Consider the following 24,541-nt stretch of genomic DNA (forward strand, 5'->3'; position numbering starts at 1 on the left):
CGGTGAAAAGACACCAAATCTATTTGTCAATTAATGATGACATCAGACTAATAGATTTGACTCAAAAATCTACAAGAACCCCCCCCCCCAGCAGTCTGACGTCATCATCAATTGACCATTAAACACAGCTCTTAGTGTATCAGTCTGAAATTACTTACTTTCCAGAGGACAATCGTTGTATCCTTGCTCATCCTCTTCTTTCTTCACTTTAACCTCCACTGTTGTCTGTAGTGTTTCATTATAAGTGGAGCTTAGTGACTCTGTGAAGACTGATTCCGTTTTACAGTGAAGATCTGCAATGGGCTTTTCTTCTTCATCTTGCCATGTAATCATATGTCCGTATTCCTCTTCTTTTATGTCCTCTTCTTTCACTATCAGTCTCAGGGGTACCTGGTGTGTTTCATCACAGCCAGGTTTCAACGGCAGTCCACAATTCATGTTAGCAACGGACCAGAGACGATCCCATCCAGTTCCCTATATAGTCAGGGTAACACCACAAAGGAAAACAATACAATGGCTTTCAGTCTCTGCTTTCTTCTTTGTAAAAGTTCCACAAAGCAACATTACATAAATAACTAACACGTCACATTTTGCACGGAGGAGTTCACTTCTTATCGTCACGGTCTCTGCATCTCTCACTTGCCTATGGCTGATACGAGTACGAGAAGGCTAAGATGTTATAATACTGCGACTAAAACGTACTTCAAATAAGCTAGCACATAAAGATCTGTTAGCTTAGTGTTAGCGTCAAGTAGTGTTTATCACAGCAAAATATGAAGACAAAATTGTCTTCACAGAGGGAACTTCGGCAACACGTTCTTCCGTGGACTCCTCTGAAATGTTCTTACTTGTGAACTCCCGGTAGCTGGCAAGCCAACCAGAAAACGATGCATTACTGTCACCGTCTGGACGGGAGTGTGACTGCAGGAATCTCCAGTTCGGTCTGTGTCGTTGAAAAAATAATTACAATTGGAATACAAATTTGTCCCAATTTACTTTGTTTGGCAGATCTTCCAGACTAAATTGTCCACACCCTAAACATGAAAAATATTCACAACTGAACAACTATTTGATTCAAAAGACACCGATGTTACCACCACGTTACTGAGAAATGAAACTTCCTGAGTAGTGAAACTTCTTCTGTCATTCAAGGGTGGTTGGACTCCAGTTGCTTCTTGCTGTGCATGCTGGGAGTCAGAGGCATGCACAGCATTCTCTCTCTCTCGCGCGCGTTTGTGTGTCTTTGTCTCCTCAGGTGTTTAGCTGGTGAAAAGATTCCCTTTCCCTATGGCAGGTTTCCACGTATCTTGCTGCGATTTTGGCACTATTTATGTCTTCGCCAAGTAACATTTTTAAAATGAAATTTTTCAAAGTTTCTGTCGATCATTTTGAATTTAGGAAAGAATTTTCCCCGTATATTTTGGAATGGCAAGATTCATTTAAAAAGTGTAACTCCGTTTCTACCATGCCCTGGCTGCAGTGAATGCAGAGCATCTATTTTCTGGGCAGCCAGGTTTGCCTGTGTCTGCCCCTTTCGATAGCCAGGCTATGGTTGCTCAATATCTCTCTCTCTCTCTCTCTCTCTCTCTCTCTCTCTCTCTCTCTCTCTCTCTCTCTTTCTCTTTCTCTTCTCTCACGCTTATTCTCTCACTTTGTGCACCGGTCATATTGGGCACCAATATGCCAAGGGGGTTCCCCAGACAACACAAATTGTGACCCTGGGATGAGGATGAATGTACTATTGCCGGAGAATGACCTACAATATTTATGAAATGTAGTTTCACCACATTTCTCAGAAAAGTGGTGGTAACAAATCGCTGTCTTTTGAATCAAATAGCTTTTCAGTTGTGAAGATGTTTTATGTTTTAGGCTGTGGACAATTTATTCTGGAAACCGAGAGAGAGTGCTGGAGTCACACTCCTGTCCAGGCGGTGGCAGTAATGCATAGTTTTCTGGTTGGTTTACCAACTACCGGGAGTTCACAAGTAAGAACATTAGAGAGGAGTCCACGTGAAAAGTCCACCGTGTTGCCGTTGTTGGTTCTGTAAAGGTAATTTCGTCTTCAAATTTTGCTGTGATAAACACTGCTTGACGTAAACACTAACCTAACTAACTTCATGTGCTAACGTACTGCGGCAATATAGAAGTGAACTCCTCCGTGCAAAATGTGACGTGCCAGTCGATTTTTGGAACTTTTACAAAGAAGGAAGAAAACAGAGCTTGAAAGCCATTGTTTTGTTTTTTTTCTTTGTGCTGTTTTCCTCACTGTATGAAGAAATCTGGACGGGATCATCTCTGGTGCTTTGCTAACATGAATCTGGGCCTGCCGTTGAGACCTGGCTGTGATGAAACACACCAGATACCCCTGAGACTGATAGTGAAAGAAGAGGACATAAAAGAAGAGGAATATGGACATATGATTACATGTCAATATGAAGATCTTCACTGTAAAACGGAATCAGACTTCACAGAATCACTAAGCTCCTTTTATAATGAAATACTACAGACGACAGTGGAGGTTAAAGTGAAGAAAGAGGAGGATGAGCAAGTGATGTCAACTGATGATCATGTATTGTGATGTGTATTGAGACCTACAACATTCGGTCAGTGTGCTGGCATTCTTTGAGTGCTCTCGAATCTTTTTGTGTGATACCTTTCAATTTGCAGGCGTTAACGCAATATGTTTTTTAATAGAACATAGAATATAGATGTTTTCCTTAAAAAATGTGACCTGTTAAAATCATGTGTTGATCTGGCTTTGTTGATGGGGAAGTGGTGGACAGATATGGCTGTTGAATGAAGTGCTCAGGTTGTTGCCCAACACTACTTAACCCAAACCAAACAACCATCTAATATCTATGAATGATGGTAACTGCAGGGGTGGCAAAGGGGTATCTAGGGGTGGCCCAGGATGGCAAAGGGGTATCTAGGGGTGGCCCTTTATGATAAATGCTTTTTGATAAACAGGACTAATGACCTGGTCTGATACTAAACCTTTATAATGAATAGGACTAATGATCTTGCCTGATACTAAACCTTTATGATGAATAGAACTAATGATCTGGTCTGATACTAAACCTTTATGATGAAAAGGTAAACACCAAATTAACAGATATCCACGTGCACTTTTTTGGGGTACATTTTTAGTCACAGTATCATAACATGTTAGGTCCTACTGCCTCCTCGAATGCTTCAGCCCTACGCAAGTGAGAGATGTGGTTGAGAGATGTGGTTGAGAGATGTGTAATGTTGCTTTATGTTCTCTTTTTTCAAGAAGAAAACAGCTTGAAAGCCATTATATTTTTATATTACATTATATTTCATTTGTGTTTTTCCTCTGACTTTATAGGAAACTCTGGACGGGATCATCTGTTGTCCGTTGCTAAGATGAATCTGGGACTGCCGTTGAGACCCGGCTGTGATGAAACACACCAGGTACCCCTGAGACTGAGAGTGAAAGAAGAGGACATAAAAGAAGAGGAATACGGACATATGATTCCATGGCAAGATGAAGAAGAAAAGCCCATTGCAGATATTCACTGTAAAACGGAATCAGATTTCACAGAGTCACTAAGCTCCACTTATAATGAAACGCTACAGACAACAGTGGAGGTTAAAGTGAAGAAAGAGGAGTATGAGCAAGAACACAACGATTGTCCTCTGGAAAGTAAGTAATTTCAGACTGATACACTAAGAGCTGTGTTCAGTGGTCAACTAATGATCATGTATAGAATATAGATGTTTTCCTTAAAAAATGGGGGGGGGGGGGGCAGGGCATTCTTGTAGATGTTTGAGTTAAATCTATTAGTCTGATGTCATCGTTAATTGACTAATTAACTAATAAGATGTGATGTCTTCACCTCCCGGCTTTTGCAACCTTTAGAAATTTCACGAAAATGTGACCTGGAGATCTGTGGAGATAGAGAGGTGTATGTGTGATCTGTGGAGATAGAGAGGTGTATGTGTGACCTGTGGAGAGAGAGAGGTGTGTGTGTGACCTGTGGAGATCTGTGGAGAGAGAGAGGTGTATGTGTGACCTGTGGAGATCTGTGGAGAGAGAGAGGTGTATTTGTGACTTGTTTAAGTTCTGTTTCAGTGGGTTTGAAGAGGGTTAGTGAGTGTGAGAAAAGAAAAACTTGATAACCATAAGTGAATAAATATAAAATTAATCATTTTCATTAATTGTATTTATCTTTTTTAAGCAAGACAAATGTTATAGAAAAGTGTGATTGCAAAATGGTGGCTGAAAAAAATCTAAATAATAATGAAAAACAAAAAATATGTAAAAAATGTGGATCTCTGAAGCCTGACTGGAAGACTGGTCTGTAATTAGTAATCAGGGCCAAAGTTTGGCTTTTTAAGAGATGGTTAGATAATCGCTGTCTTGATGAGATATTGGAACATATCCTGACGTCAGAGTTAATTATTAATATTATTATTTTTATTATTAAGTAAAGTCTCATCAAGTAGACTGTTCTTAAGAGGGTGTTCTAGAGTCTCAGGGACAAGGTCTAATAGGCATGTTGAGGATTTTGATGGGAAGATCAGGGAGGTATATTTTGGGACGTAAGTAGGTGTGAAGGATTCTGGGAAAACCCCAGGTCACATGGGTGTTTCTGGTGTAGTGTCAGTAAGGGGGACTGGGAGTGGAAAGAAGGTTGTTGATGAAAGTTAATGAAGTCGTTACTATTACAGGTTAAAGGGATACAGTGGACGGCTACATTGTGTTTTTTTCTTAGGCAGGAAATTGTGTTGAAGAGGAAACTTGGATGTTTTTTATTTTTGTGAATTAGCGAGGAATAATAAGTAAAGTGTTACCAAGCTTTTCTTACATTTTTGTGGGAGTTCCTTCTCGGACTGCAGCACCGCCGCTAGTGGGAATGGCAGTTGTGTTGGTGTCCTTCGCACGACCATACCGTCAAACTGATTTTTGAAGATGATATATCAACAGGTCACCTGTGAAAAAACACATTTCTGCACACAGTTGCTATAAGTAGTGGCAAGACTACAATCTGAGAAGGCTCACAGGAGAATACGTTTAAATATTTATTGGCTGACAGTTTTCAAATGATGTGGTTACTATGCCAAATGATGTGGTTACTATGCCAAATACTAGCGCACAGTCAGTGTGAGTAAGAAATAGATTTTATTTTACTAGTGAAGGGGGTTGAAACACAAACATGCTCCCATGCAGAGCCAGGAAAGCAAGTTTAATGACCAATCTAACTCTTCTAGGTGTATCAGAACATCCAAACAATGGAATATTTCCTTGTCAGGTCACAATGAATTGCTGCATGTAGAACATCTGTCTGTCATTCTAAATCCATATGGAACTCTTTCAGGTGCATCAGAACATCCAGATGGAACCCAACAGAAGATCCATGGACAGAATGATGAACTCAACCAGCAACTCAATGGAAGGCCGTACCACTGCACAGTCTGCAGGGAGAGTGTCACGGTCCTGAGAGTAAAGAGATGTGCAATGGAGAACGAAGATATTGTACATGTTTTATTGAACAAACCGTTTCATACATTTAGCTACAGAGAGAAGGTTAGTATCAAAACAACAGGGAGACCACTTCCAAAAATTCAAGTCACTAAACCCAATGGTAAAACTGCTGCCGTTAATGCTAACTGGTATGCGAAATACTCATGGCTCACTGGTACCATTACAAACAATCGGCTATACTGCTGGCCCTGTTTGCTCATGGGTAAATCACACACATGGTCTGTAAATGGATTCGCCGACATAAAAAATTTGGACAGGGCAACAAAACGTCATGATAAATGCCAAGACCACGTTGGCGCAGCAATTCGGTTGTCCTTGCTTGGCACCATGCCAATTGATGAGGTCGTGGATGAGGGTGTGCGGTTGCAAATCGCGCAGCATAATGCTAAAGTGCCCCAAAATAGGGAGGTTTTGAAGAGACTTATTGATGCAACTGCCTATCTAGGCATGCAAGAATTGTCATTCAGAGGGCATGACGAGGGGGTAGATTCGGACAATAGGGGTAATTACAGGGAGCTGGCAGGGGTGATGGCACGGTATGACCATGTGCTGGCAGAACATATGCAAGGTTCATCAATTTTCACAGGCATGTCCAAAACGATACAGAATGATTTGATTTCCGCAATATCCAGCACTATTCATCAAGACATAACAAATGATTTGGATAAGGCGCCCTTCTTCTCGTGGCAATTGGATGAAACAACTGACATAAGCTGCCATTGTCAGCTCTCTGTGATGATGCGATTCGTGGATGATCAGGGCAGAATACAGGCACGTTTCATGGGCTTCTTCGACGTATCCGAAGGGAGGGATGCACAGTCCTTATTCCAATTTGTGCAGGCACAGTTGTCCTCTTTCAATTTCGTTGACAAACTTGTAGCGCAAACGTATGACGGTGCGGCCGTCATGGCCTCGGACCTTAATGGCTTGCAGGCTAAAGTAAGAGAATTGGCACCCAGTGCAACATTTGTCCACTGTTATGCCCATCGCCTAAATCTGGTCTTGAGTCAGGGTGTCAGGTCCATCCCCCAGGCAAAATACTTCTTTGTTCACCTGGGTGGGTTCACGTCGTTCTTCTCCAAATCCAGGAAGAGAGTGGCATTGCTCAAGGATCATGGTTGCGCTAGAATGCACAGGAGCGCTCCAACGCGCTGGAACTTCACCTCCAGGGTCGTGAACACAGTTGCCTCAAATTATGACAAAATGGTGGAGATTTTTGACCACTTCGTTGACCATCCATCAATGGATGACGAAACTATACGTTTAGCTGATGGGTTGAGGGGAAAATTAGAGGACTTTGAATTTGTGTTTTTACTCTTCACTTTCGAGCAATTATTTTCACACACTGACGTCGTGTTTGACATCTTGCAACACAAATCCATTGATGTCTCCTATTGCAGACTGCGCATAGAGAGCCTCCTACGGATCGTTGAGAACCTAAAATTGGAGAACACATTTGTCCAAATTTACCAAAGGGCCGTCGCTGTAGACGACCCAGAATTAATTCACCGGAGAAAAAGGAGGCAGGGCCAGTCCAATCCGCGTCAAGCTTATAGGCGGCTGTACGATTCCATTCACGACAGTATCATCACCCAAATCACGCAGCGCTTTCAACATCTAGAACGCTTGCAATTCATGGAGCTTTTAAATGTGGACAAATTTGAGTCTTTCAAGTCAGATTTCCCCACGCAGTCACTTTTAAATTTGCTCGAGACATACGGCCAATTCTTTGATCAGGACAAGTTGAAAATAGAACTGCTGCATTTCTATCGTAATCCAGACATAAATTCTTCACGAAAGCTCTGCGAGGCCATTGGCTTCATGAAATCCAGTGGTCTTGATGGGGCAATGCCACAGCTGTACAAATTAATGTGTCTGATTGCAACCATTGGTGCTACTTCTGCAGGGGTTGAGCAAACTTTTTCGTGCCTGAAACGAATCAAAAGTTACACACGGAACACAATGGGGCAGGAGAGATTGAAACATTTGGCGATTATTTCTATTGAAAAGAACATTCTGAAGTCTCTTCAAAAAAATCCTGCCTGGTATGATCAAGTCACAGACATTTTTGCAACTCAAACAGCGAGGAGAATCGACTTGCTCTTCAAGTGAATTCATATTTAATTGGCTAACATTCTGCAGCTATTGAAAGCATCAGCATTTCCGAAACATTCACAAACATCCATCTTGATTATTTGTTAAGTAATGTTCTTGTTCATGTTAATATGTTTTGTTTAAATCGTTCATAGGCCTATTGTTAGTCTGACTGTTCTTGTTCAGCTAACATTCTGAATGGAAATTGTTAATGAATGTTTCTGAACGCGATGTGTTTCGTATCTATTCTAATTAGCCTACGTTGTCACTTGGGCATTGGCCTCATATTAGGCTACTTTGAGTGATAGCTGTAATCCTCTGGCATAATCTGAGCAGCAATTATAGGACGTTTTTGTTTTTGCAACTTTAGAGAACAAAGGTAATTTACTTAGGGTTTGTACTTTTTCCATAGGCCTATTTGTTTTATATAGGCTTAAAACATCTGCTAAGACAGACACATAGCCTAAACATAAAAATATATTTCTGTTTAATATTCAACTTAGTTAAAGTCAGTCCACCTCTTAGTGATCAATGCACATTGACCAACATTCTGAAACATCCATTAACATCCACATTTGCCACAAACAATGTTAGGCTTACAGCCCATGGTAATATTTGCGAAATAATGTATAATGTTCTTTTACTTGTTGCCTCATATTGCGGAAAGGATGTTAGTGAATAATTCAGAGCATGATGCATTTTAAATGGCATCACTTTTGGTCTTAATGGTCTTGGTCTTAATTTTTCTTAAAACAATTGCAGCTAAAAATAAAATGAGTCAAATAATAACCAATAGCTTCAGTAATTGAGGGGGGAACTAGGCCCAATGATAGGCCTAGAATTTTGTATTTAGTTTTTCAAGTCAAGAGTAGGCGTGATTTGACTAATTGGCTTTGAATCCTTTCCTTCTGGCCTTGTCTAGTCCAAAGACATGCTGCCCACCAGCTTTCAAAGTACAATGGTGCCACACTGGTGGCTTTGTATCAATTGTATCCCTGCCTGCTATTTTGTACTGTAGTTCACAAAAACACCCTGAAACAACTTGTATCTAAAATACTTATGCCACCAACAGAATAAGCAGGCCAATGGCAACCAAGCGCGCAGTCCTTCCTCCCTCACTTTAAAAACCACCAGCCGCCACTAATATACAGTGACAGGTACTTGCTTTTGTATTTGGTGAGGTTGGAGACCAATGAGACACTTGGAGACGTCTAAAGACACCATATGGAAACTGATGTGTAACACTTGTAAACGTTTGTCTATCTGCTTCAAATTTGTACCGTATTTTCCGGACTATAAGCCGCTACTTTTTTCCCACGCTTTGAACCTCGCGGCTTAAACAACGATGCGGCTAATTTATGGATGATGATACCTGTGACTGTATACGGTGGCTTTGTGTTTACGGTGGCTTTGTGGAGCTAGGATGCTAGCATGGATGCAGCCGCATGGATGCTTAGCTCCACGCGATTTCTCAGTATCTCTCAATAACTTAACTAATGTCAAAATAACCTGCGTAGACAGAACACAACTCAAAACACTTTAGAAAATAAAATAAAAGTTTACAACAATACAAATCCAGTCTTCAAGTTCTTTAGCTCACTGGTTTCAAACTAGCGTCTGTCTTCAATCTAACGTTCTAGTTTCTGATTGACTCTTGCGACTGTGCGCTCTTAAAGCAACAGCGCACTTATCTAACTGGCAAAACTAACTATTGTATTAGTTTTGATATTCATTTTAGCCTGTGTAAAGTTAATTTGTTTCAATGTTGCGGTAGGCACCTGCGGCTTATAGACATGTGCGGCTTATTTATGTTAAAAATAATTATTTTTAAAAAATTTAGTGCGTGAGGCTTATATTCAGGTGCGCTCAATAGTCCGGAAATTATGGTACACACACTGTCAAGATGTTGTTGCATCAGGAAATGTAATTGTTAGTTTCCTATGACATTTTCCCAGTTGACAGTTTCCCAGTTCTACACTGCAACATTAAAAAAAACACTAGGCGTTTTATGTTTTTTTTTCTGACAAATGTTTTAGTTTTGCTGCTCTGAAATGTAAACTAAAATGACATAATAAAACACTTTAACTGATTGCATTTTATGGCTCAAGTGTCTTCTTTAATTTAGGCCATGAATGGTTATTATGTAATGTGTAGAACCATAGATATTCAGAATATTTTTCAGATATTTTAGAAATTTCTAAAGGTAGCAAAAGCCTGGAGAAACACCCAAAGACATCAAATCTATTAGTCAATTAATGATGACATCAGACGAATAGATTTGACTAAAAAATCTACAAGAATGAATTGACCATTGAACACAGCTCTTAGGGCATCAGTCTGAAATTACTTACTTTCCAGAAGACAATAGTTGTGTTCTTGCTCATCCTCCTCCTTCTTCACTTTAACCTCCACTGTTGTCCGTAGTATTTCATTATAAGTGGAGCTTAGTGACTCTGTGAAGTTTGTTGATGGGGAAGTGGTGGACAGATATGGCTGTTGAATGAAGTGTTCAGGTTGTTGCCAAACACTACTGCCAAACCAAACAACCATCTAATAGCTAGGAATGATGGTAATTGCAGGGGTGGCAAAGGGGTATGTAGGGGTGGCCCAGGATGGCAAAGGGGTATCTAGGGATGGCAAAGGGGTATCTAGGGATGGCAAAGGGGTATGTAGGGATGGCCCAGGATGGCAAAGGGGTATCTAGGGGTGGCAAAGGGGTATCTAGGGATGGCCCGGGATGGCAAAGGGGTATCTAGGGGTTGCCCTTGATGATGAATAAGACTAATGATCTGGCCTGATACTAAACCTTAATGATGAATAAGACTAATGATCTGGCCTGATACTAAACCTTAATGATGAATAGGACTAATGATCTGGCCTGATACTAAACCTTAATGATAAATAGGGCTAATGATCTGGCCTGATCATTTATGACAAATAGTTTAACACCAAATTAACAGATCTCCATGTGCAAACTTTTTTGAGGTACAGTTTTTAGTCACAGTATCATAACATGTTAGGTCCTACTGCCTCCTCGAATGCTTCAGCCCTACGCAAGTGAGAGATGTGGTTGAGAGATGTGTAATGTTGCTTTCTGTTCTCTTTTTTCAAGAAGAAAACAGCTTGAAAGTATGGCATCATTTTAGTGTCAAAAACTCACACACACGAGGAAGCGTCTATTCGAGCAACTTCACGGGGTGAAGGTTCATATGATTGACATCGCCATAGTTACCACAGGGTGAAGGTTCATTTGACTGACATCTTCAAGATGAAGGTTACTTACCATCAGACACATCTACTGACATGTTGTACTCAAATCATATATTTTTTAAAAGGTTGAATTGCACTTTCACTGCAAAAATGTTAAACTGCAACACACGTGCACACTCACTCACACACTCCACATGCACACACACGTGCACACTCACACTCACACACATGCACATCCTCATGCTCGCACACACAAACACACACACACACACACACACACACACACAGACAGACAGGCACCACAGAACAGGGGTACGTTCGTCGTAGAGTTGAAGCTAAGTTAATCAATTGGCCTTTTAGCCCGTTAAGATTAGCGAGCTGATTGAGAACAGCAAATATCGGTTCGTAAACGGCTGACCCGCATCCTAATCATGTGGTTAATTTCAACCAGGCTAAAGTTATCATGGCATTTGCGCGTGCACGTCCTACTTCAAAAGGCAGGAAAGGTCGATCACCAAAACCATGATTTTCTAACGGTATAATTGTTCTAAACTCAAAGAAAAGGGCTCTTTTTTTCTCCGCTGGCGAGTAGGAGATGAACATGAACGCTTATGAAGAATACAAGACCATAATCATGGCAAAATTCAACACCACCACCGCTGTGAGAGCAAGGTGTGTTGGGGTGTTTATAGGGTGATATCTATGTATGAATCCCTGACGGCAAGTGTCAGCTGGTACAGAGGTTTCGTCTACTGGTTTGAATCTGCATGGTTGCTAGTTCAAATCCCCTCACCTCCTTCCTCGATGTAGTTTTACATTTCCTTGGAAGTCGCTTTGAATAAAAGCGTCTGTTAAATGACTAAATGTATTAATAACAAATGCAATAAATTGAAGCAGCGAAAATAAATTGGCTGTATTTCTCTCTATTCTTATCATGAGTCCACCGTAATCATTTTCTACAATAATGATATGCTATGGTGTACTAATAACACTCATATAATTATGAGTGCTTTGTTCTCCGCATCACCGACACTACAAAAATGTACCACTCGCAAAAAAGCGCAAGACAGTCAATGTGGTGTTTGCAATAAATGACTCGAGAAGGTCTTGTAAATTAATGATTCCTTGTCGGCTGAATCGGTAGCGCTCATACAAGAATAATGGATCTTGGCGATCGCAAAGAACTCTCTCCCTCCGCTAATCTAACTCTAATATCAGTCCTTGGTCAATGGGATCCCTCCTTTTTCCGGGGGTGTGGCAAGCTTATCCAGCTACACTTAAGTTAGCCTGCCCTGGAGCAGGTTAGTGCTAATCGATATGTAACTATGGTGATTTATCAAAAGTTGCTTCCACGAACCAAAAAGAGGGGCGTTTTTTATCTTAGCCTGTGTTACGTGCCAGCTCAAGGCACGAAACAAGAAGGGGAGGCCACGCAGAATTTAGGATAATAATAATAATAAATATATTTATTAAAGGTTTACAAGGTTATATAGTTATCTAATAATTATAGCAAACGTGTGGTGAAGATCAGTGTTATGAAGAGAAACAAAAGATGTGATGTCCAGTCAGGTAATTGGTAATATAAACAAACAACGACGACGATAATCCACAAACAACGACGACGATAATCCACAACCAACGACACTCCAAAACCAACGACAATCCAAAACCAATCTCTATCCAAATACGACGACCAACGCTCCACGACTGCCATCTGATCAGGGCTTTTGTAGCCCAACCAATCATGGGTTACACCTGGGGTACACCTGCTTCCCATTACCTGCTAATGAAACAGAGACAGAACAGATATGCCAATAGCCTGGGGCGGGGCCTAGACCCGCCAGGGTCGTGACAGCCTGAAAATTAGCTCGCTAAACCGTTTAGCGAGCTACGACGAATACCCCCCAGGCCTCTTATTCACACACACACAAAGATGCAAGCATATCAGTATTGATCAATAACGGAAATGTTTGCACACACAAAGTTTGCTGTGTTGAGAAGCAATAAGAAGCTTTTTTTATCAGGGTACAGTATGTATTTTTCTAAAGTTGCTAAATGAATGCCAATATTTAGATTTTCTATTCCATTCAAATATTTGTTTTGTTGTAGTATGAACTCTTAAGGTGGAGAAATGATCGTTATTCTGTGATGTAAAAATGTCTTTTTGTTAAAGCAGTGATGTATTTGTCATGTTTTGTCGCTGTCGATGCATGTCATGAGAATAATAAGAAGCTTTTTTATAAGATGTTGTGGGAAATACCATTGTTTTTTTTTTTCATGTAGTCTTCTGTCTGTTTGCCCTCATCTGCAGAGGTATGACAGGGGGCATTGAGTGATATAACACAGCAGACGTTATGTTTGTCTTTGTCATTATTCTGTGAAGTAAAAATGTCTTTTTGTTAAATGAGTGATATGACGCAGCTCACCGTTATATTTTTCTCTAAAGTGTCTTTTTGTTGAATGAGTGATATAACACAGCACACCGTTATATTTTTCTCTAAAATGTCTTTTTGCTAAATGAGTGATATAACACAACACACCATTCTGTCTTTCAGCTAAATGAGTGATATACCACAGCTCAGTTATGTTTTTCTCTAAATTGTCTATTTGCTAATTGAGTGATATACCACAGCTCACCGTTATGTTTTTCTCTGTCATTATTCTGTGAAGTAAAAATTTCTTTTAGCTAAATGAGTGACATAACACAGCTCACTGTTATGTTCTTCTGTCTAAATGTATGGATGTGGACATTTATTTATTCATTCATTCATTTGTAAATATGGCAGGTTTGGTCCTCCATAGAATTTCGGGCACTGAATTTCTCAGTAACGTGGTGGTAACTTTCGGTGTCTTTTGAATCAAATCGTTTTTTAGTTGTGAATATGTTTCATGTTTAGGCTGGGCCGGGGACAATATTGCCTGGAAGATCTGCCAAACAAAGTAAATTGGGACACATTTTTATTCCACAGACCGAACTGGAGATTCATGCAGTCACTCTCCCGTCCACACGGTGGCAGTAATGTATAGTTTTCTGGTTGGCTTGCCAGCTACCGGATGTTCACAAGTAAGAACATTTCAGAGGAGTCCACGGGAGAAGTTCATCGTCTTGCCGAAGTAAAGACAATTTCGTCTTCTTTTTTTTTTTTGCTGTGATAAACACTGCTTGACGATAACACTAACCTAACAAATCTTTATGTGATAACTTATTTGAAGTACGTTTAAGTCACAGTATTATAACATCTTAGCCTTCTTCATTAGCTTGTACTCGAATGTATCAGCCATAGGCAAGTGAGAGATGCGGAGACCGTGACGATAAGAAGTTAACTCCTCCGTGCGAAATGTGACGTGTTAGTTATTTATGTAATGTTGCTTTCTGGAAAACAGAGATTGAAAGCCATTGTATTTTTTTCTTTGTGGTGTTCCCTGACTTTATAGGAAACCGGATGAGATCATCTCTGGTCCGTTGCTAAAATGAATCTTGGACTGCCGTTGAGCTCTGGCTGTGATGAAACACACCAGGTACCTCTGAGACTGAGAGTGAAAGAAGAGGACATAAAAAAAGAGGAATATGGACATATGATTACATGCCAAGATGAAGAAGAAAAGCCCATTGCAGATCTTCACTGTAAAACGGAATCAGACTTCACAGAGTCACTAAGCTCCACTTATAATGAAATACTACAGACAACAGTGGAGGTTAAAGTGAAGAAAGAGGAGGATGAGCAACAACTGGAAAGTAAGTAATTTCAAACTGATGCACTAATATGTTTGAAAAATAACTTAATATGTGTATTGTTTATTGTGTATGTTTATTGTTTGCACCAACGTACCACAAAAAAATCCTGTTAGGTGAAAACCTACTTGGCAGTAAAAACCTTTCTGATTCTGATTCTAAGAGCTGTGTTCAATGGTCAATTAATGATGACGTCAGAATTCTGGCAGTGAGGTGGCATTCTTTTAGATTGAGTAAAATCAAGTAGTCTGATGATTTTGCATCTCCAGGCTTTTGCAAGATTTAGAAATATCACAAAATGTGACTTTTACATTCACATTTAGTCATTTAGCAGACGCTTTTGTCCAAAGCGACGTACAAGGGAGAGAACAGTCAAGCTAAGAGCAATAAAAAACATGGTGTAACAATAAATACTACTTTACATAAGAATTAGAAAAACGACCTAGAAAGGAAAAAGAAGTGCCGGAATGTAACTGCTGAAGTGCAAGTTAGGCGCTAGTCAAGGTGCCAGTTAGGAAGGGAGGTGCTCTCTGAAGAGTTAGGTCTTCAAAAGCTTCTTGAAGGTAGAGAGGGACGCCCCTGCTCTGGTAGTACTAGGCAGTTCGTTCCACCAACGTGGAACTACAAATGAGAATAGTTTGGATTGCCGTGCTTGCACAGACGGCAGTGCCAAACGACGTTCACTAGACGAGCGCAGCGTCCTGGGTGTAACCTTTGCCCTTACAAGAGCATTTAGGTAGGTGGGAGCAGAACCAGCAAGCACTCTGTAGGCAAGCATAAGTAGGGTTGGGTACCGAGAACCGGTTCCAATACAACCGGTACTTACCCGGACCGAAATGCAACGCAGATTTCGGTGCTTCATTTCGGTGCCTGAGCCAATTGAAAACGGTTGCTAGGCAAATTCCGCGGGGCCCATGTAAAACTGCCCCATCTCCCAAAGTAAACTTTGTCCTGTGTCGCTCACGCTCATTGGTGTTTTCATAGCAACAGTCTTATGACAGTGAAGAGCATGCAGCATTTCACAGAGCAAGCACAAACAGAACTAGCCATTAACCTTTTAACAGAGAAAATACCGAAAGAGGGGAGAGAAGGCTGTTTTTTGTATTAATTTATATTTATTTAAGTATACTATAAACTGTTGTTTACAGTTAATATAATGTTCATAGTTTGAAGTTAAAAAGTTTGAAGCTGTAGTTTGAAGCCAAGTGTATGTATTTATATTTATAATATACTTTAAACAGTTAATATATTGTTCAATTTGAAGAAAAAAAATTGCCTTGGCAATAAAAAAAGCCTTTCTTTAATGTCGTCAATCGTCGCTTTGTGTTTAAAAAAAAAAAATAAAGTGTCGGTTCAGGCACCGGTATCGCTTTAAAAGTATCGGTTTAGCACCGGTATCGGAAAAAACCCAAACGATACCCATCCCTACATATCTGTTTGTACAGGCCTCATCGACACCATCGGAGAGGGTTTTCTCCTGTGCAGGTCATGCGATTAGTCTGGAAAGGTGTCGCATTTTGCCGGAGAAGGCAAATATGCTGATATTTCTACAAAAGAATTGCTGAAGTATTGAAGCTGTAGTGTGTGTACAGAGTGTGTGTGTGTGTGTGTGTGTGTGTTTTGTATTTATTTAAGTATAGTCTAAACTTTTGTTAACAGTTCATATATTATTTAAGTTTTAAGTTAAAAAGTGTTTTGTATTTATTTATATATATAATCTACTTTAAACAGTTCATATATTTGGCAATAAAAAAAGCCTTTCTTAAATGTCGTCAATCGTCATTTTTTTTTTATATATATATAAAAGTATCGGTTCCGGCACCGGTATCGTTTTAAAAGTATCGGTTGTGTACCGGTATCGGATAAAAACCAAACGATACCCATCCCTAAGCATAAGTGACTTGAACTTAATGCGAGCAGCTACCGGCAGCCAGTGGAGCTCAATGAGTAGCGGGGTGACGTGTGACTTGTGGAGATGTGTTGATCTGGCCTAGTTGTTGTTGGTGGAGTGTTGGACAGATATGGCTGTTAGTAGGGCTGGGTACTGGCACAGATATGGCTGTTGGTAGGGCTGGGTACTGGCACAGATATGGCTGTTGGTAGGGCTGGGTACTGGCACAGATATGGCTGTTGGTAGGGCTGGGTACTGGCACAGATATGGCTGTTGGTAGGGCTGGGTACTGGCACAGATATGGCTGTTGGTAGGGCTGGGTACTGGCACAGATATGGCTGTTGGTAGGGCTGGGTACTGGCACAGATATGGCTGTTGGTAGGGCTGGCACAGATAACCCAATTCGATTAACTCCTTTTGATATGTCCAACTCCAAAATATGCCCCTGATTTTGGTTGGGTCCAGTTGAATATGCAACATTTCAGTCCAGGGAGGGTAACAGGAATTGAAGGACATTGATAGTCCAGCAAAGCGCTTTGAGTTTGACACTCTGAACATCCAAACGACAATTTATGAATGATAATGAATACTTTCAGAGTGAATGTATTATGCTACACAAAATGAATTCGGATTAATCGCCATCGTTAAAGTTCTTGAAGGACACATAAAGCAGAGAGCGAGTTCCAGGTTCCCGCAGTCACACTCCAGTCCACACGGTGGCAGTATGTCGCCGTATTCTTAGTGGTTTATCAACCGGCAATGGTTGGTTATAGAAGAAGACTTTGCTTTTGTTCCTTGATACAAGTCCTTGGAGATAACAACGGAAAGAACAGGTCAGCGTGTGAAAACGCATTGGAAGTATGTTTTTTACCAAATGTTAGTGCACAGTCAGTGTGAGTGAGACATTGATTTTATTTTATTAGTGAAGGGGGTTGAAACACAAACATGCTCCCATGCAGAGCCAGGAAAGCAAGTTTAATGACCAATCTAACTCTTCTAGGTGTATCAGAACATCCAAACAATGGAATATTTCCTCATCGGGTCACAATGAATTGCTGCATCTAGAACATCTCTCTGTCATTCTAAATCCATATGAAACTCTTTCAGGTGCATCAGAACATCCAGATGGAACCCAACAGAAGATCCATGGACAGAATGATGAACTCAACCAGCAACTCAATGGAAGGACGTACCACTGCACAGTCTGCAGGAAGAGTTTCACGGTCCTGAGAGAACTAGAGGAACACCAGGAAACACATACTCTTAGTGTTAATCAAAAGCAGAACACTGGTGAGAAGCTTCATAAATGTGCCCAGTGTGAAAAATCATTTACATGTTCCTCAAGTCTTCAAAGGCATATACTAATACACACTGGAAAGATGCTTCATGTATGTGCCCAGTGTGGAAAAGCATTTTCATGCATTTCAAATCTTAACACCCATATGTTAATACACACTGGAGAGAAGTCTCATAAATGTGCCCAGTGCGGAAAAGCATTTTCACGCATTAACATTCTTAAAACACATATGCTAGTACACACTGGAGAGAAGCCTCATACATGTACAGAGTGCGGGAAAACATTTGCACACCCTAATGCCCTCAACAAACATATGCTAATACACACTGGAGAGAAGCGTCATAAATGTGCCCAGTGTGGAAAAGCATTTTCACGGATTTCAGATCTTCAAAGGCATATGGTAGGACACACTGGACAGAAGCTTCATGTATGTGCCCAGTGTGGAAAAGCATTTTCACACATTTCAGGTCTTAAAATCCACATGCGAATACACACTGGAGAGAAGCCTCATAAATGTGTGCAGTGTGGAAAAGCATTTTCACGCGTTTCAAATCTTAAAACACATATGTTCATACACACTGAAGTGAAGCCTCATAAATGTGCACAGTGTGGAAAAGCATTTTCACAGAATTCAACCCTTCAAAGCCATATGTTAATACACACTGGATTGAAGTCTCATAAATGTGCCCAGTGTGGAAAAGCATTTTCACAGCTTTCAAATCTTAAATCCCATATGTTAATACACACTGGATTGAAGCCTCATGAATGTGCCGAGTGTGGAAAAGAATTTTCACAGATTAAAACTCTTAAAACCCATATGTTAATACACACTGGAGAGAAGCCTCATAAATGTGCCCAGTGTGGAAGAGCATTTTCACAGATTTCAACTCTTAAAACTCATATGGTAATACACACTGGACAGAAGCCTCATAAATGTGCCCAGTGTGGAAAAGCATTTACAACCTCCTCAAGTCTTTACACCCACATGTTAATACACACTGGAGAGAAGCCTCATAAATGTGCCCAGTGTGGAAAAGCATTTACATCTTCCTCAAGTCTTTACACCCACATGTTAATACACACTGGAGAGAAGCCTCATAAATGTGCCCAGTGTGGAAAAGCATTTACATGTTCCTCAAATCTTAAAACCCACATGTTAATACACACTGGAGAGAAGCCTCATAAATGTGCCCAGTGTGGAAAAGCATTTTCACAGATTTCAAATCTTAAAACCCATATGTTAATACACACTGGAAAGAAGCCTCATAAATGTGCCCAGTGTGGAAAAGCATTTTCACGCGTTTCATCTCTTAAAAACCATATGCTAATACACACTTGAGAGAAGCCTCATAAATGTGCTCAGTGTGGAAAAGCCTTTACAACCTCCTCAAATCTTAAAACCCACACATTAATACACACTGGAGAGAAGCCTCATTAAAGGCCCAGTGTGGAAAAGCCTTTACAACCTCCTCAAATCTTAAAACCCATATATTAATACACACTAGAGAGAAGCAACATAAACGTAAGATCACACAGTATAAGGCTTGATCTTCCCCTGTATTCTCCCACCTGACTGAACGGTATGAATGCCAACTCCTTCCTGCTATCAACACCCCAATGAAGGGCCAAATTTACGAACATTGCGACCGCAGCGCAATCAGCGCCTTTGCCAAACCGCATATAGCGCACAGTTTTTTTCCGCATTTTGCGTGGTATTTATCAAACCAGATCCTCATCGGGCAATCAGCGCCTTACTCCGCCCATTAGTGCTAATAGCGCTTCGCTAAAATAGGGGAGAATGGGCCTGCTTGTTCCTGCCACCATGGATGATGAGTTAGAGTTAGAATTATAGCTTTTGGTTCACGAGGTTACAGCAAACTTAGACCCCGTCCACACTAAATATAGAATCGCATAAATATTTATCTGTTTAGCCCTTCTGTCCAAACTAAAACGGCGCATTCCGACACTGAAACGATACTTTTCAAAAAACCTTTGCTTGTTATAGGTTGAACAGGACAGTGTAAGTGCCTTTCCCTTCTGTTCAGTGCAGGTGCCTTAAATTCTGTGATTGTTATTTCATCCTTTTTACACCGTGATGCCAGCATTACTTCTCCAACATTCCATCTAATGTTAGGAAGGGGACACTCTTTGTAAACATGCGTTTATTGTGGACAGGGACGTTTGGTTGTCATGGCACTGGGGGTAGCTTGCACTGGAGAGGCTTTAATGACAAAATAAACGTGGAAGGTGAAATGAATATGCTGCTCTGTCTCTACAATTTATTTGGTCTAGTTAGTGTACTTCGGGTGCAAGTTATTTTCCTGAATAGATACGCGTTACTCCTACGCAGAAGGCGAGCTCTGTACTCAGTGTGCTTGAACGATGGGCGGGAATGGCAAAGAATAAGATTTAAACCAAATATTGAGCAGCTATTCTGGCTAAAACCTGTCAGAACAGCTGGCTGGTGGGACAATTTTGTATATGCCTAAATTAAATGATACATCAAAAAAAACATGTAAACAAATTTCATTATTTTTATTGTTTATTTCTTGTTTTTTTGCCAACTGAATTATCATTAATCTGTGGAATTGTCATGTAAATTGTCATTCATCTGTGGAATTGTCATTGTTGATGTCAAATTGAATTGTTACTAAATGAGTGATGAAACACAGCACAGCCTTATGCAATTATGTTCACTGTGGATGCGTTTCATATACACATGTCTACCATTAACGATATCCAGGTAAAGTTAAACATGAACAAACTAAGCTTTTATATTAATATATTTATCACCTTGTGGTGACATTGTAGGGTATAGGACTAAGACAGATATTGTACACTCTACATTCACCTTGCCTCTGCTTCATTATCAGACCCTTTGACCCCAAACCGCTTCCTGTACAGATAGAGTATACCTTTGACCCCAAACCACTTCCTGTACAGGTAGAGTATACCTTTGACCCCAAGCCACTTCCTGTACAGGTAGAGTATACCTTTGGTCATTGGCACGTGCCCATAGGGACCACAGGACTAAGACAGATATTCTACTCCATATTCACATTGCCTCTGTTTCATTAGAAGACACCTTTGTTGATGCGCATTCTGAAGACCAAACCCATCTTGTTCCCACCATATAGTACCAGTTTAGCTACACACACCACAAAGGAAATACATGTTTATTTGATTGACCTTTCCATAGTTACCACAGGGTGAAGGTTCATTTGATGGACCTCTCCATAGTTACCACAGGGTGAAGGTTAATTTAATTGAGATCTCCATAGTTACTACAGGGTGAAGGTTCATTTGATTTACTTCTCCATAGTTACCACAGGGTGAAGGTTCATTTGATTGACTTCTCCATAGTTACCACAAGGTGAAGGTTCATTTGATTGAAATCTCCATAGTTACCACAGGGTGAAGGTTCATTTGATTGACCTCTCCATAGTTGCCACTGTGGTTCATTACCATGACACACATGGCTTCACTTGTATGTTAGACTCGGACCATATAAAGAAAGTCAAATAACCACACAGAATGTCACTGCAAAAACGTTACATAAGTAACATTCTTGCCCTCAAGTCATCGTCATTCAATATATCAGCTATCTGACCGATCTTACACTTCATCTCCATCAGCATGAAATCTATTTATATATTATTTTTGGAGCAGGATTCCAGTGATGTAAATGTAATTTCTGCAGGATTCCAATAATTTCGAGCATTTTTATATTCAAAATTGCTGAATTTGCGCATGTCCTGTTCAAAAAGACAGGAGACAGCGAGACGGTGAGGCAGCAACGAGCTGTGCCTCATCTCAGATTGCGCAATCCCTCACAAACTGGGTTGAGCGCATGCGTAGAACCTATTTAGTCTTTCTGATCTGATATAAAACTGCAGTGAAAAAGCACGAAGGGGAGAAAAACAGTACCTCTGCCTCAATGAAGGGGGCATGCGAGAACCCACCGTTCGGGTTTATGTTGTTCTGCCATTGCTCTTCTTCTACACTTATATGGAAGATTCTAGCTTAGCTAAAACATTTCTCAAAACTGGACTTTCAATCAAAACGTGAAGTGATCAATAATGGGAGACCAATGCCGGAGCTAAAAGGTATGCTTCAAACGACGGGACAGAAGATAACTTGATCGACTTCTCACATTCATTAGCTAGCTAAGGACACTTAATAACCTTAAACGATTTAAATGGAAGAGTTCAATTTGCATGAAATGATAGCTAGTTATCTGGCTGATGTTATAGTCTCCTCAATTAAACTCTTAAAATTACAATGGGAAAAGGTAGAAACCCTCAGGGTGCTTATGCAACTTCGTATGAAAGAGTTCATATTCATGAGTGCATATTCACACATATTAACACGTCTATCACAAACTAGCAGCTGCCAACTGTATTTACCTTACCTATACCTGTGTGAAGAATGCTGATATCAAAAACAACCAGTAGTCAATGTGCAAGCTGCCAATTGAATGGTGATTTAAGATACTCTATTGGGTTTATGCAATTGTAAATCTGACTCTAAAAGAGACAGTGCCTTACCAGCCACGAACCTCACCACACATCACTGTGAGCAACCATATCCTGGCTATCGAAAGGGGTAGACACAGGCAAACCTATAATGGCATAAATATAAACCTAATTCATGCTATAAATACCTAGGAATCTGGCTAGATGATAGGCTGTCATTTAGATCACATGTTCTTGACCTAGCTAAGAAGGTTAAAATTAAACTGGGCGCTCTTTATAGAATAAGATCTTGTTTTACTTTTGAAAACCGAATGGAAATAGTGCAACCAACAATTTTGTCAGTTTTTTACTATGGTGACATTGTTTACATGTATGCTGCACCCTCTACCTTAAAACTCCTGGACTCTGTTTACCATAGTGCTATTCGCTTTGTTACAGGAGACGCTTTCAGGACCAACCACTGTAACAAGAATGTTGGTTGGTCCCCTCTAGTAGACAGGAGGAAAAAACATTTTATTTGTTTATAAAGCCTTAGTGGGAAAACTGCCTAATTATCTCATGTCACTTTAAAAATTAAAATCCATCTGTCATAACACACGGTCACAGAGCCTCATCTCCCTTGAAATCCCCCTTACAAAAACTAATAGAGGTAAAATAGCTTTTAAGTCCTTTGCCTCCCATAAATGGAACACTTGGAGTTGAAACTTACCAAGTATTTGTCTGTCAACCAATTTAAGAGCCTTTTAGATGCTAAGGATGTGCCTCAATGCCGTTGTTTTAAATGATTCTCTGATTTCATTCTTTATACCTTATGTTATTATTTTTTTTATACTTAATTTCTGAGTTGTTTAATGTGTTTTGTTTATTTGTTTTGTCTGTTTTGTTTTGTTATGGTTTGTTCATTTATTGTTGTATGTATTATGTAGCCTCAATCAGGGCATTGCTACAAAAGAGCCCTGTGCTCAGTCAATTCTGCCTGAATAAACAATGATGATGATGAAACCTGGCTGCCCAGAAAAGAGATGCTCTGCATTCACTGCAGCCAGGGCATGGTAGAAACGGAGTTCCACTTTTTAAATGAATCTTGCCATTCCAAAAATATACGGGGAAAATGCTTTCCTAAATTCAAAATGACCCACAGAAACTTTGAAAAGTCTGAGAAAAATCTAATTTTAAAAATGTTACTTGGCGAAGAGATGGATAGTGCCAAAATCACAGCAAGATACGTGGAAGCCTGCCATAGGGAAAGGGAATCTTTTCACCAGCTAAACACTTGAGGAGACAAAGACACACGCACACGCGCGAGAGTGAGGGAAGGAGAGCGCATGCTGTGCATGCTTCTGACTCTGACTCCCAGCATGCACAGCAAGAAGCAACTGGAGTCCAACCAACCTTGAATTTCGGGCACTGAATTTCTCAGTAAAGTGGTGGTAACTTCGGTGTCTTTTGAATCAAATCGTTTTTTAGTTGTGAATATGTTTTATGTTTAGGCTGTGGACAATATTGCCTGGAAGATCTGCCAAACAAAGTAAATTGGGACACATTTTTATTCCAAAGACCGAACTGGAGAGTCATGCAGTCACACTCCCGTCCACACGGTGGCAGTAATGCATAGTTTTCTGGTTGGCTTGCCAGCTACCGGATGTTCACAAGTAAGAACATTTCAGAGAAGTCCACGGAAGAAGTTCATCGTGTTGCCGAAGTTCCCTCTCTAAAGACAATTTCGTCTTCTTTTTTTTTTTTTGCAGTGATAAACACTGCTTGACGATAGCACTAACACAGCAGATCTTCATGTGCTAACTTATTTGAAGTACGTTTTAGTCACAGTATTATAACATCTTAGTCTTCTTCATTAGCTCGTACTCGAATGTATCAGCCATAGGCAAGTGAGAGATGCGGAGACCGTGACGATAAGAAGTGAACTCCTCCTAAGCCATTGTATTTTTTTCCTTTGTGGTGTTCCCTGACTTTATAGGAAACTGGATGGGATCATCTCTTGTCCGTCGCTAACATGAATCCTGGACTGCCGTTGAACTCTGGATGTGATGAAACACACCTGGTACCCCTGAGACTGACAGTGAAAGAAGAGGACATAAAAGAAGAGGAATACGGACATATGATTACATGGCAAGATGAAGAAGAAAAGCCCATTGCAGATCTTCACTGTAAAACGGAATCAGACTTCACAGAGTCACTAAGCTCAACTTATAATGAAATACTACAGACAACAGTGGAGGTTAAAGTGAAGAAAGAGGAGGATAAGCAACAACACAACGATTGTCCTCTGGAAAGTAAGTAATTTCAAACTGATGCACTAAGAGCTGTGTTCAAT

The 24,541-nt window shown here is 40.3% G+C and overlaps 2 protein-coding genes and 1 pseudogene across 5 annotated transcripts in view; all 3 read left to right on the plus strand.

Moving 5' to 3' along the window:
* Positions 1–24,541, plus strand: part of LOC116219771 (gastrula zinc finger protein XlCGF57.1-like) — a 100,188-nt gene that overhangs the window by 70,456 nt on the left and 5,191 nt on the right. Inside the window, exons 1-3 of one of the 4 annotated variants that reach the window (XM_031563665.2) lie at positions 1,285–2,050; positions 3,350–3,667; positions 5,343–8,796. In XM_031563665.2, coding sequence (XP_031419525.1) covers positions 3,388–3,667; positions 5,343–7,621 — 2,559 coding nt within the window. In that variant the 5' untranslated portion in view covers positions 1,285–2,050; positions 3,350–3,387 and the 3' untranslated portion in view covers positions 7,622–8,796. Of the gene's footprint in view, positions 1–1,284; positions 2,051–2,412; positions 2,604–3,349; positions 3,668–5,342; positions 8,797–24,040; positions 24,501–24,541 lie in introns of those variants that run through there. The other 3 variants (XM_031563664.2, XM_042703875.1, XM_042703876.1) reach the window with 3 other exon arrangements.
* LOC116219779 lies at positions 2,062–20,405 on the plus strand (annotated as a pseudogene).
* LOC116219769 (zinc finger protein 502-like) overlaps positions 17,272–24,541 on the plus strand; it is a 59,428-nt gene continuing 52,158 nt past the window's right edge. Inside the window, exon 1 of the mRNA XM_031563643.2 lies at positions 17,272–17,295. The gene's annotated coding sequence lies outside the window, so the exon portion shown is untranslated. The remainder of the gene's footprint in view (positions 17,296–24,541) is intronic.

This window comes from Clupea harengus, chromosome 26 (genome assembly GCF_900700415.2).
Source record: "Clupea harengus chromosome 26, Ch_v2.0.2, whole genome shotgun sequence".
NCBI classification, from domain to species: Eukaryota; Metazoa; Chordata; class Actinopteri; order Clupeiformes; family Clupeidae; genus Clupea; species Clupea harengus.